We start from the raw sequence: 15,281 nt of genomic DNA on the forward strand, positions 1-15,281 counted from the left end.
GGGAACTGTAGAGTGGAGCTCAGATGAGCACTTGCCATGGAAATAATGATAAAGCAGAGACAAGCTCGCAGCATCTCTTCTGTGGGAAAGAGGCTGCAGTAAAGGGGAAAAAGCATTCCTCACTAAGCTACAAAGTCTATTTTGAACTCTGTCAAGGCAGGATAAGCTGCTTCTAGCAGCTCCTGTCCAGATGTGGCAACAGGACTATCCTTGGACGTACTAGGCTTTTATATAGATAGAGAATTGCATCAGCAGTGTTTATGTTTCTGAATTTTTGAGATGAGGATTGATAATTTGTATTATTTGGATTATTCGAATTACTGTTTTCATCTTGAATTTTATTTCCACGTTTCAGTTGTTGTAACTTCCAAGCTTCTTCAGGTATATCCCCTCAAACTATGGAATCTGCACAAAAGTTTTAACAGAACCCTTTTTTTTTAATCCACAGGGGTAGCAAGCTCTCACTCCGTCAGCCATGATTGTGTAGAAGTCCTAAGTAATTCGCAATTGTATTTTGAATATCGCCCATGACGTAGTGGATAAACTGCTTGGTAAAATTCAGTTGTAAGTTACACTCCTCTGGAGGTTGAAGGTTCAATCTTCAGTGCAAGCAAGATGAAAACGGTAGTGAGAATAATCCACAGATGATACAAATCATCTTCCTGTTGATGTCCACTGTTTGAAGATTTAAAATCCCTAAATTACTGTCCTGTTTATGCTGCTGTTAAATGTTATCTTTATCTGGTGAACAATCCTGTTTCTTTTTTTTGTTTTTCTATTATCGCATGCCTGAATTGCATTCATATATGATGAGGGAATTTTCTCTCTCCTGTTCATTACATTTAACCGATATTGATCTCTGACTATTTTCATCAAAGTGGATTTTTTACATTTCGGAATCTCAGAAGACTTTAATTTGAAATTATATACAGGCTACAATTTCTAGGTAAAAAAAAAAATGTACCTAAAGAAAGTCAGTAGTTACTTTGGACAAAAATGTTGTGAAGAAAACAATTAAGACAAAAATAGTAGCCTGAATAATCAAAGATTTTTTTTTATTTGCAAAGTCATGCCAGTATGTTGCATCAGTTGTAAATTTGGCATTCTATACTACGGACACTTCTTGGTACAGCTGAGAAGTAGGACTTGAGACCTATTGGCAAATGGATGTTTGTCCAGTATCGAATAAATGCATTTCAGGTAAAAACACTATCGAAACACACATTGAAATTAATATTTCCAAAATATACAAAAACTGATCAAATAGAAAAATAATTACAAACAAAATTAGAATTTATTAAATTATCAAATTTTATCATGTCTTAATATAAGAGACTTGCGCAAACATTTCTGTATGATAAACCGGCTTATCTCCCTTGCTTTCCTTGAAATCTGCCATCGGAAAAAAATAGAAAATGCCAGACCACCAGCCTCTACAACTTTTTGCAAAAAATAAATCCAGCACATCTTCTACTGGGTCATTATTTGTAATTTTTAAAATTTATACTAATTACATGGTAGGCAAGTACATGATAGTGTTTTTATCTGAAATGTATTTGTTTGAAAACCCACTATACTGCACAAGTACTGACAAATGTTCGATTTTCAGACATTTTTAAGTTAAAAATAATCAAAAATACATAGAACATTCCGACAAATAATAGATTGAATATTGAAAGATAAATGGAAATTTATTATGGAAACTGATAACTAACAAACAAGATAAAGAAATAATTAAGATATCTCGTAAAAATATAATCAACTTTAATATTTTTTTATTTTCCAACACATCTTATCCTTAGGTCTGAGTCGGAATGTTATTTTATATATTTTCAAATAAAGTTGACTTAATTTCCTTTAAAAAAATCTGAAAAAACAAAAATCAAACAATTGTGTTTCTCAGTTAGGTTTCTTTGATGCACACTGAAGTGGCCTGCAGTATAAAATGATATGGTTCCGTCAACAATTGGCTGTGCTCCACGTGTACATCCCTTTATAGACAAAAAATAAAATCTAAAAACGAAGATGCATGAAGAATAAAATTTTTAAAAAATTAAAATATAAGATGCCACTTTGTTTTTTTAAATCCAAGCAAGAGAGAAGAAAATATGGAACACTTTCTTTCCCCCGACCCGCCCTTTGTTTTTTTTTAATAAATAGTTAAAGTATTTGACATTTGGGCAGGTATAGATATTTTTCTAAATAAAACTAAAATGAACAAGTTTCAACAACAAATGAAAGAGTTCTCACCAGACATTTGTAGACTTCCCATTTCTAGTATTGCTTTTGGAAAATGGGACGATTCGGCATCGCCATTTTGGCTTAGCCGATTTGACGGTGTGGCTAATTCCGCAGAGGGACAATACAGCATTGACCACACCAGTCACATTTTTATAAAGATTTGATAACTTTGTTTTTAAATTAAGAAAAACAATATGAACCACTTTAACCGTTTTTAAGAAACTCTTTTTGATTAATTATTTTCTAATAATTTTTTTAAGGATAAGAACTTAAAAAAAAATGTTTTTTTTTTTAATTAAGAAAAACAATATGAAAATATAATTTCACTGTTAACGACTGAATGTTGTCTGTTTTTGTGTTGTTTTAAATAAACACAATTCAAAGTTTTTAAGGTTTATATCAATTTAAATGTTTTTAAGGAAAAATGATGTTTTTGCAAAACTCTTTTTGATTAACTGTTTTATAATTAATTTTTTTTAATAATTAATAACTTTAAAATATTTTAAAGTTTTCTCATTAAGAAAAATATGAAAATATAATCTCATTGACAACTAAGTTTTATTTGTTTTTGTGTTGTTTTAAATAAACACGGTTATTTTTAAGTTTTTTTTTTTTTAAAACAAATTAATTTTTTCTTTTAATTTTATTATATAAAAATACTTTATGATGACAAAGCACTAGTTTGACATCGAATCACCCCCCTTGCAAAATTAGCTAGGCAGAAGCATACCAAACCCTACTTTTTGATTGGATAAGAGAATCATCGATCAGAGGGAGGGCAGAGTGGGGGTTCTCATTAGAAAAGATAGTAGTAACAACCAAAGTTTTGTAGGATCGTTTTTTTGAGGGTAAGAAATGAACCCTGTAATTTTATTGCTCTACAGGCACTTGGGTACTTATACAGAATAAGGATCATGCTATCTGGGCAGTTTATGTAAAATGCTAAAAAGGTACTGAAACATTGAGCTAGTGAAATCATAGCAGCCAACTTCATTTAAGAAAACATTTATTTGCTATTATTGGTTTATTATTCCAAATAAACTAAATATTTATTTTGATTTGAACAAAAAAGTCATAAAAACGTTTTAAAACAAAATTCACAAGAATGTTTGCTAACAGTTGTTTACTATTCAAAAAAATAAATATTTATTCATGAAACTTACCTTACAATCAGTGTATTTTTTCTTGATTTGAATTTTAATTTGCATAGTTTCATAAAAATGTCAAATTCATTTTATTTTCTTCCTAAAGAATATTGTTTTTATTTTCCAAATTTAAATCTTTGTAATAGAAATATATCTATTTTACAACTTGGCCATTGTTAATACAAAAAAAAAAAAAAAAAATGAAACTTATTCAATAGCTTCCTGTATTTTATGCAAACTGCCCCGAAAAATTCCAATAATAACATGATCTTTATTCTGTACTGGCACTTGTGTTACTAAGAAATAGAACCAACTAAGATGTTCATGGTCAGCAATACTTACCACCTGGTCATCGACAAATCCCTTTATATCCCAGTATTTTACATAGAAAACCAATATTTACTGGGACCAACCAGAACGGATTCTTTTTAGTGACTAGAGTCCCACTTTGCAATGTAAACAAATATAGCATGCACAATTAAATTGTCGGACAGGAATAAAGAAAAAAAAAAAAAAAATTGCCATGGTTGGTGTATAAGGGACCACCATTTCATAAACATTTGTTTTGTGAAATGTTTTTGTTTAATGTTAAGGGCACTACTGCATCAGAACTCTACGACACAGTAATCTAAAGTGGACTAATGAACTTATAAAAATGGGAGATCATTTTTTTGGAATATTTATAAAAAATAAAGTTTATTGGCCATCAAATACGGTAATTAAAAATAAAAATTTCTTACCTGTTGATATGGGTTGTAAGCTTGGTTAGGGCCCTGTTGTGGTTGGTGTACAGGTTGCTGCTGCTGTTGTTGTTGTTGTTGCTGTACTTGCTGATATGCAAAGTTCTGCATGCTAGGATTAGGCCCTTGTTGTGGAGCACCAACAAAAGAACCTGGTTGCTGTTGATTAAATTGTGGTCCAGGAAACTGTTGTAGCTGTTGCTGTGGTTGTTGTGGGGGTAGTTGCTGTGGTTGTGGCTGTTGTTGCTGCTGCTGTTGCTGTTGTTGTTGGGGTAGTTGCTGTGGTTGTGGCTGTTGGGGCTGGGGCTGGTGTTGGGGCTGAGGCTGCTGCTGCGGTATCTGCTGTTGCTGTTGTTGCTGTTGTGGATAGCCTGAAAAACAGAATAAAAGTTTAACTCCATTCAATAAAACACAGATTTACATTAATACTAAAGAAAAAGTTTTTGAAGATAAAATTGCCACACAAAATGAAGGTGATGATTTAACATTATCGACAAGTCTTCATTTCTTTCCAGTTTTACATTTTTTAGTCATTTTTCTTTCTACTTTTCTTGAGCTGGAATTTTGTTTTCCATCTGAATCCCTCCCCCACAAACATTTTTTTCTTTTCTATTTTCATAATCAAAAGAAAAATAGGTTCTTGCCTAGAATTCCAATATTAAAAAAATATATAAAAAGAAAGAAAAATCTATATGATGTACATACACATGAAAACAAAAATATATATTCCAAAAAACACAAATTAATTAAGTAGTTTTATTTTTATAAAGAAAATATCTTTAAGTGATTAATGAGAATTCATAGGCATCATAACATAAATCTTGCAAGTTTGAATTATTGTTATTTTTAATGGGGGATGAGACAGTTTCTCTTTCACTACTCATAAAATTTGATTTTCCTATTTAAAAATAAAATTGCTTGATCAATTTACGTAATTTTGGAAATATGATATTTTTGTTTCATTACAGGTACATACACTAAACAGATTTTTGTTTTTTTAATATAGAGAGAAATCTGGACGAGAACCAAATAATAAGTGTCCTCTTTTAATTAGAGTTAATTGGCAAAAACACTGGCATTACAGGAAGTGGTCATAACTAAAATCTTATTTATAACAATACAAAGATGCAAATACATGAAAATAAGGTTAACAATGATATTTTCCTAATCAGGTTTTATAATTAAGAAGAATAGAAAATTCCATTTGGAAGTTGAAAGTTTAGACTTAGGATTAAGTGTCAAGATATGACATCAAAAAAGAAAGTACACAGCAGAAAAGCAAGAGATTTCCTGTCTCTCGAAAATTAGCTATCAGGTATTCCTCCACCATATGAGAATTGAAAGAGGAATACGCAGTTTATCTTAATGCACTTGCAACAAATTACTGTAAGAACTAAATCTAAATCCCAGAGCAATTAATGAAGTTATTTGTTTTCTTTTAACTTGATTCCATTATTCCAGCTACAAAGCAGAAATAAATAAGATACATCTCTATGACTGTTACATCACCACCGATAAAAACGTTACTATCCAATTAGTCAATTACTACATGTCAAGAAGAGTGACAAACAGTCGTTTTCTGTTGACAGAAATAACAAACAATCCACAGGATTCAAAGAAATATCCCACACTGTGTTACATCTTTATGTACTATAAATAATTTTGACACTCATACGGACCTCGGATTACAATTTAGTATGCTTGTTAAGGTGAGCATTTAGTCTAGGATATATATGCATGCATATTTATACATATAACCTATAGACAGACTGTTTCACAGCTTTTCAGTGTGGCTAGACTAGCACCATCTCAAGTCAGGAATCAAACCTACAACTACTAATTAACAGTAAACAATTCTACCTTGAAGCCACAGAATAGACAATCATAAATTATATCTCCAATGTCTTTATATAAACATTGACCACTACTTTTAAAATGCTATATCTTGAAAATACAAAAACAATTTATTTCTTTAATTTTTCTCATCTATTTGTGTTTCTACTGAATGCTAGACATTAACCCTTTATTTCAAAGACTCCAACAGAGAGATCTCTTTAAGATTTTAACCATTCCTTTAAGCATAATTGTATCTCTAGTAGGTTGAACACAAGAAGTGTCGATCTATCTATTTATCTATCTAACTGGAGAGATGGATGGGAGATGAATGTGAAGAATGTTGAAAAGATTGTCAAAATATGATAAATCATATTGTAGACAAGTTTACCGGAAGAGCTGGTCAGCTGATCGGATGTACGTATATGTTACGTAGATCAGGTTAGCTGGAGATCATTGAAAGTTGGGGTTTGGACGTTGAGCAAAGTGGACGGTTTAACAGATCATTCCCCCTTCACTGGGGAGAGGGCTGACATGTCTCAGAATGGAGACTTAGAATTAACCACGCAAGCAAAGATATTCACTTTCCATTCTTCTGCGATAGACACTTGGAAAGCAAATACAAACTATATAAAACCAACCAGCGTTCTTGGAAGTGAATGAATATTCGTCCGAACAGGTTCCAGCCTCCCCTCCAAGAACAAGATGAATTTCAGGTGGACAAGATCAACAACGCATGAAGGTATGTCTAAAATACATGTATCCGGCACACACACACACACACACGCATATGAACATTAGACGATCACAGAACGTAAAATGAATTCAGAAGTGAAAAATCATTAATAGACATTTAGTAATACATTTAGGATACGTCACAAACATGAAACGTATACACCCGTTTACATGGGTGCTGTACATGTTAGATAAGGTAACGGCTCATTTTGCTGCCGTTTTCGGTACACCATTATATAACATCTGTTGCACTTGGTTCACCAAGTATATTCGCTAGGTAATTTTTTAAATTCATTTTCATGAGCCCTGTTACTTCTATGAGTACTGGTATGATAGAGATCTTAAGATCCCAGTTTCTTTTCATGTTAAATATGCAGAAAACTGATGAGTAAAATCATTGTTTTCTCCCTTGGTTAAGAACCTGGCAGTCTGTAGTTCCATACTCCAAGCTTGCAGGTCTTGAGGATTGAATCCATGGAAATTCCATTGTCCTAGATCTTTGTTGATAGTTTGCATCAAAGTTTTCTTGGGTTGTTAAATTTTCCTTCAGCCTTTCACCTCCAAGAATCGCTTCTCTCAACGTGGCCAGACCAACCTAGTTGACTGACCATCAGCTCATCAAATTTTAGTATATACAGCCTTGCCAACAGACTATCAGAGTTGATATGCCAGGTAAAAGGTTACACATTTTTGGTTCGATTAATTTATTTTACAACATATCAACCCTTTTCGGATTATTCAATGTCAAATCCAGTAATTTTGGAAAAAAAATATTTTTATGCTTTAAGTTGTTTATATTGTCAAGTATTTATTCATGGTGTTTTGGTTTGCTTCTTTTGTATAGGAAAATTGTTTTTTTTGTTTTTTTTTCACTTTGCAGAACATGATTGAGTTTTGCAAAAGGAAAGGAAAAAAAAACATTTTATCTTTAGTTCATTTTAGGTCAGAAAACTAGTATCTTCAGATAGTCCACTTTGGTCCACTGCCACAATCAAACTATCATGAAATAGAATAGATAAAAAGGGGGGGGGGATTTTGAGATGGGTACTTTAATAATAATGAAATTCTTAAAATTTGTTTCAATAACTGATCGAGGTTGGACATCTTTTTTTAAAGGTAGATCTTCCTCTGAGAGTGGATGATGAGGAGCTTACATAATGTAAGTCTACAGTATTGGTATAAAAAAAAAAAAAAAAAACATAAGCCACTGATCAAATATGTTGCTCCATTTGTATATATATATATATATATATATATATATATACACTAGTGGGGGTGCCCGGCGTTGCCCAGGTGTTTGTCGGGGCGTGCGTGTATAGGGGAAAAAAGTTTTGGTAGGCAGTAACGCTTGAACCCGAAGCCTTGAGGCGAAGGTGCAAAAAAAAAAAAAAAAAAAGTGATAACTTGATATTTTACCACGACATTAAGAGGGCAGAGGAAGTAAGAATGGTTGAAATTAAACGATTAAAAAGTTAAGTCAATGAGTTGACACAGGTGCGTAAATTTAACAAAGTCAAACATCACGCCATAGGGGAATGAAATCCCGCACTTAACTTTGGCTGCAAGCTAGTTTCTTCAATATGTTGGGGAAAACCAGCTCCCCATAAAAAGGGGAGTGTACAAATGAATAGCAATTGTCTGTTTTGGGTGTAAACACTTGAAATTTTAGATGACCTGCAGTATAAAATGATATGTTGGTAAGCATTTTAATCAGTTTTGGGGAAAAAATTTGGTTGCCAAAAGGTCAAAGTTGAAAGAGTTGACCATTGCAGATTCTAACAAGTTCCTCCGCCAATTTTGGGTCTAAACACTTGAAATTTTAGATGTAGGTAACTTGGACATGGGTAAAACTTTGTATTTTGATTTGAGACCAAAATAATAAATGTTAAGGGGTCAAACTTGAAGTCATCGTTAAAAAGAAATTTACTTCTCTACAAAATTACTCAGACAAATTTTGGTCTAAACATTTGAAATCTTACATAAAGTGCATTATGAAATATGTAACAATATCAACTCACTTTCAACAAGGTCTCTTTCCTTTATGTTCCCCAAACTCCATCATCCGGGTCTTTCAGAAATAAAATTTGCATCATCTTTGTTTTTGAAGGTACACAACCACAAATAACAAGACTCAAACAGTAACAGAATTAACCCAGTCTGGCCAATTTACGACACTAACTACTTCCTTGCTCTTTATTTTGATTAAAACTGATGATGTCCAGCTAACAAATAAGATGCGAACAAAAAAAAAAAAAAAAAAAAAAAAAAAAATCACAGCCAATAAAGACTTTATAAATTCAATGCTATGTCAACATTTCTGACAACCTGGGTAGAGAAAAATAGTTCCCAGTTGAAATGTGGTAGTGTTGACTGGGGATATCTCCTATCAACTACGATGTCCTCTTTGGAAAAAGACTTGAAATTAAACCAATTGCTGCCAAAATTTTAGTCAAGATAGGTCATGTAAGGTTCAGAATATTGGTTCTGTTTAGACATCCTGTCGGGATGGTCTAGCAAATAGCAACTCTTAGTTAAAGAAATGAAGATCCATTAGTTACATGAATAAAATGTTGAATGTCAAATCATTGTAGTGTATTTTTTCATTAATATACCAGCCTTTCACAAAAAGTTAAGAATGTTTACATACACAGCCTTTCAAGAAAAAGTAGAAAAATATTTACATACACAGCCATAATGACACTAATTATCAACAATGCAAACATTATTATAAACATGCAAAGATTAAACAAACACAAAAACAAAGTATCAAAATTCATAGTAAAAAATGAATACATAAAACGCATAATATTAAAAAAAAAAAAAAAAAAAGTATACATGATCCCCAAAAACAAATAATACAATTATTTACATGCTTTGAACGTTAAGTTTTTTTTGTTTTTTTTTCCATCTTGGTTTCTGCCATTTACAATGTTTCAGCCAATATACTCTTCAGCCTTCTTCACTGAACCTTTTTAATTCATCCACTATAAGTAGACATATCTCATTTATTGACAGTTATCCTTTTCTCTGAAGTTTCTTTGACCATGTGTCCTATTCAATAAATAACCAAGTGGACATAGGCATTAGTTAAGAGATACTCTACAGCTAATTCAACCTAAATGCTGCAAGTTCAATTGTTCATGAATGAACTGGAGCAAAAAGGACTGATTACTAGATATCTGACTGTCATGGAACACACAACAAAATAGGAAGATTAAATAAATGTGTTGGCTCAATATATTCAGTTATTTCCCTTGAACCATATTAAAGTTATCTTTGAATTATGCTTGCAACCAGAGAATGAAACTCTTCGATTATGAAGTACAAATAAAGACTTGCTGCACAGGTGCGAGATCGAAATTGAAGCTCATCCTATTCCTGGCATTAGGTTTGATGCTGCCCAGATGTGTCTTAGCTCCACATTTCATATGGTTTAGCATCAGATGTTCTATTTATGGATTGCTGAATGGGTTTACAGATAGATGTTAAACTGGAATCCTTTAAGCTGCTTCAAAATGATCTTTTTCTACTGATATTCTAATTATTAGTATTCCATCTTTTTTTATTGCTTTATGATTCAACCTCATGTTATCCACGATGATACAACATATTCAATATGGCAACTGCATGTTAGAAAAGGGATGCTAACGTGTGTTGCAACCCAAAACGAATTTAGAATAATAGCAAATATTCTAATTTAATAAACGGTTCATTCTTTTTAACAAAACGTCACTGGAAGAAGTTTAGAGAATAGAATGGTCAAAATGTGAAAATGGCATCGATCAAGATAATGGAAAATGCCCGAAACGTGTAAAAGATGTAAACAAGGCGAATCCCTCATCTCAGAAATATTGCAAAAGCACAATGCAAAAAAAAAGAAAGTTATATCTGTTTAGTCGAAACTAAACTAAAAGTGAAAGCATTATTTCTGTCATCTGTCAATAAGCAACAAAACAACAATATCAGCAGCAGCAAACATCTAAAACAAGTGAAAAGCGAACCAAAGATCATTTGGTATTGGACCACGCAGAAAAATAAAAACGTTATTTTACTTAGAATTTTTAAGTTTAGCCAATGCAACACAGAATTTTTTTCCTTTTTAAATAAACAATTTAAAAAGTTAAACTCAGTTTTGTTAATATATGTTGGTGTTTTTCTTTTTGCTTTCCTCATGACATAGTGTCACTAGAAATCAAAGTCTGTGTGGTCTTAAACAGTGATTTTTTTTTTTTTCAAATGTTCAAATCAGGAGGATGTGCATGACTTGCATGAAATGAATTAGTTTCAATATAAACATTGTGTGGATTTGAATTAGAATTTATAAGGTAAAACAATACAATGTTTGCATCAAAGACAAAACAAAAACAACAAAAAAAGAACCACATCTGTTATTTTTTCTTATAATTTATCGCAAAGTTGACTAACTTGGCCTTTTGGTCAAGATCAAAGTGCAGTATCTGTTCTTCAGATGCTGCACTTCCTTTTCTTGTTCTCTTTCGGTGGAGGATCAGTCCTTCATGACTGAGACAATTTTTTATTTTTGTACCTTTTCTCCACGTTAAAAAACGACCCTGATGTCTAACTCTGTCCCGTGGGGAGGCATAGTAAATAGGTACAGGAGAGTTATTTAGAAAATCTGATTTTCATGTCATAGCGGTTAACATGATCATGTTAGCAACTAATGCTGTTAGTGGCAAAATGAAAACAATTTAAGAGGAAGTTTGATGAAATTTCTTGACTATTGTCAAGTAGAATAATTTCAGGTAAATGGTTTTGGTTGGTTGTTTTACAATCTATAATCAACATTTTCGAGTTATTTAATGCCGAATCCAGTAATTTTGGAAAAAATTTATGGTATTTAACCACTATTTGACCCGTGCGCTGAAATAATATTTAGAAAGCCATTCTTAACATGGGGTAGGGAGGGTGTTTTGTAACTATTCTGTACTGCCACCTAACAACTTAATAAAAAGAAAAGATATTGGAAAACTTGAATTTAATTTGAAAATACAATTTTAAAAATTGCACGCGTCAAATAGTGCATAAGCACCAACGTTCTTATATGTCAACTTCATATCTTTATTTATTCATGGTGTTTGGTTTGCTTTTTCTTTTGTATAGTAAAATTGCTTTTGTTTTTGACTTTGCAAAACATGATTAAAAACAATAACATTAATGTTTGGTGCGTTTTAAGTTAGAAAGCCAATATCTTCAGACAATCCAATTTGGTAGCACCAAATAATTATTTACGATTTATAGCTTGGTGAATATAGGAGTGTTGGTTAAGAGATATTCTAGAACAAATTGTACATGGAAACTCAGAGTTCAATTCTTGGTAAAGGAACTTGATAAAACTGAACTGATACAAGACGTCTAAAAGGTATTGAGAATACAACAGAGTTGCCACTTATCAAGGCCCGAAGTTCACTGGCGGATAAGAATTAATGAATGTAAGGTGGTAGTGTAGTAATCTTTAATGGTGTAGATTGGGTAGAATTTGGATTATTTAAGATAACGGTTCAACAAGTACTTGTTTACATTGGACTTGAAGGCTACCATATTGTAATCGGCTGGGAAGCAGGCCAGTGGAATGATGTTCCACAAACAGGCAGTTCTAGGAAAGAAGCTTTGTTCATGGAATTTGCATTTAGAATTAGGCACACAGAGAGTAGGGGGAACTTTATATAGTGGTTGTAGTTAGTTGAGTTTTTATTTTTTATTTTTGTGAAAATTTGGCAAAGGGGAGAACCATAGATTGGAGCTCACACAAGCACTTGCCATGAAAATAACAGAGCAGAGACAGGCTCACAACATCTTTTCTGTAGGGAAAAAGTTGCAAGGAAGATGAAAGGGTATCATCTACAAGCAATTCTTGTTTACTTGCCTTCCCACAAGTGGATTAAATAATGACTTAGTTTAAAATTTATAAAATGTTACTGACTATAACTAAAGACATTTGAAGAAGGTTGTATGGTATTTATTTAGATTGGCACTTATAGCAATAAACGAAAAAAAAAAAAAAAAAAGAAAAACTTATTTTGTACAGAATGTCATGTCATGGAATTCCAAAATTCACAAAAATTGATCTAGTAGTTTGTTTTTTTGTTTTTACGATAAACAAATTTACCACATTTTACTGATAAATGACAGATGAGGCTATATTTCTATAGAGAATATAAGGGGAAGTAACCAGTGATTTTGAATTTTCATGTGCATTAGGGTATGTTTGCCTTTGTCCACCAATTTGTTGATTTCAATTCTTTTCACCATTGAAACAGTAAAATTTAAAAAAAAAAAAAAAATACTTGATCAAATCATGTGATTTTTGGAACTTTTCATTTTTGCCCCATGACGGGTACATACATTTCTGTATTTTCTTTAATTTTAAATGTTGCCATGAGTGCCAATTTGAATAAGCACCAGTCATACAGTACAACAGCTGAAATTTTGTGAACATGACAATAACTAAGACAACAGTCCTAAATGTGTAAATAATATCAAACCCATCTCAGAAATGGTATTATAATGAATGGCTGGTTGTTTTTGTTTTATGGCATATCAACTCTTTTCAGGTTATTTAATGCCAAATCTAGTGATTTTGAAGAACAATTTTTTAATAGAATATATTTGTTTTTTTCAAGTCGGTTTCTATTTAACCCATAGTTGGGACTCTAACAGGTACTACCACTCCGGGTCAGAATGGACCTGGGGGCAATGGCAATTAAAGGGTGGCTCCACACTCCCCAAAGCCCACAAGCTGGGGCCTCACCATTGGATATAGTTCAAGATCATATCCAGGACCAGTTATAATGAAACCTAGATACCTAAAAATTGGAGCAAAACCAAGTCATTTGAAATAATAACATTACCAGATTTAAAAAAAAAAATCTATTTAATCATAACATTTGCATTGGACGGTCACACTTTAGTTCTAAAATAGAATTTGCATCACTATATAAAGAAACTGAATGGACACATCTTAAGAATGTATCCGTTCATTTTATTTATAAAAATTTAAAAAAAAGGTAAACTTGTAAAAACAAAATTAAAATGAAAATGGATGCAAGAGAAGAGCCAGAGCATTCGGAGCAAAAGGAAGCAATGTTGGAAAGTAGAAATACAGCCAGGGGGAAAAAAGAGAGAAAGCAAGCATAAAAAAATAAGGCTATCAAGAAAAACCTGATTTAATGAGGATTTAGTATATATTAGTAAACTTACGCAACATTGCCTTGATGGCATACATGTTGAACATATATATATAAAATGATTGTATTGCTGTAGTTTCCTAGATTTTAATTCAGTGAAAATCTGGTGCTTTAAAAAAAAAATGTGCTCAATAACAATAGAGTGCTATTATAGTATAAATTCCTTCATTTACACAACCATTATAGGCTATATATATATATATATATATGCATACATGTTTAAGTTACAATTTCTTTCGAAATGCAACTTCCTTGGGCTGACATTTTCACATAAACCCAAATAGTTTACCTGTCAAGTAGAATAATTTCAGGTAATTATTTAGGTTTTGGTTGGTTGTTTTACAATATATAATCAACATTTTTGGGTTATTTAATGCTGAATCCAGTAATTTGATGATTTTGGCCTGAGGGAGTTGCAGTTGAACACTTTCTACTATATGAACCAGGATTTAGTCCCCCCCCTCCCAAGTTTAGAAACTTTGGTTTCATTTATATTTATGTGGGGGAAGGAGATAGTAGATAGGAATAACATACCAAGCCAAGAATAAACCATATCGTACAAGAATAGCATTTATTAAATATATGCATGACACAAAACTGAGATGGCTCATAAATCTAGTCTTTCACTCATTACAGCTAAAAATATGAACAAATAAAATTAACTTTGATCAGAAATAAAAATCCAATGCCACCCAAATTTTTTTTTTCTATAAACTTCCCTCCACCTAATGCACTCCTTTCAATTATTGTCTTTGGCTTCACCCCCCCCCCCTTTCCTTTTTCCCTTTCTTTCGATATTTATTTTCCAGTATTTGTCCAGAGTTCAACCTTATTAAAAAAAAAATAAAATAAAACTACAGAAAAATCTTTATGATGTACGCGTCCATCACAGGACAAAAATGTCATATTTCAAAAATTATGTGAATTAATTTTTTTGTTGTTTTACAGAGAAAATCAAATTTTGTAAGGAAACGAGGATGGTATGCCTCAGTTCTAATGGGAGACAAATTAATTTGAACTTCCTAGAAAGAAATAGAGATAAAAATCAGCCTTGTAATACCTACTAATTACTATTAATCACTAAAAATCATAAAAATGATTTTCTATATATAAAAAATAGACCTATTTGATCAATTTATGTGATTTTTGGAATATGATATTTTCATTCCATGATGAGTACGTACATCATAAAGATTTCTCTGTATATTTTTTTTTTGTTAAATCAAGTTGAATTCTGGACAACAACCAATTTTGCTTTCCAATATCCTCTCATCATTCTGCATATCACAAACTACCACAATAGTCCTCCTCACTTCTATTTTTCACCCACTTGCAACAGTCGTTATATCAAAGAAACAGAACACCTTTTTTTTAGCTGTGTC

General features: G+C 32.0%; 1 protein-coding gene across 3 annotated transcripts in view; it reads right to left on the reverse strand.

Annotated features, from left to right (window-relative positions):
• The window catches only part of LOC145248088 (uncharacterized), a 119,053-nt gene that overhangs the window by 42,090 nt on the left and 61,682 nt on the right, over positions 1-15,281 (reverse strand). For all 3 annotated transcript variants that reach the window (XM_080109875.1, XM_080109874.1, XM_080109873.1), the window contains one exon: positions 4,127-4,497. In XM_080109875.1, coding sequence (XP_079966001.1) covers positions 4,127-4,497 — 371 coding nt within the window. The remainder of the gene's footprint in view (positions 1-4,126; positions 4,498-15,281) is intronic.

This window comes from Euprymna scolopes, chromosome 26 (assembly GCF_053919585.1).
Source record: "Euprymna scolopes isolate OS-2025 chromosome 26, ASM5391958v1, whole genome shotgun sequence".
NCBI classification, from domain to species: domain Eukaryota; kingdom Metazoa; phylum Mollusca; class Cephalopoda; order Sepiida; family Sepiolidae; genus Euprymna; species Euprymna scolopes.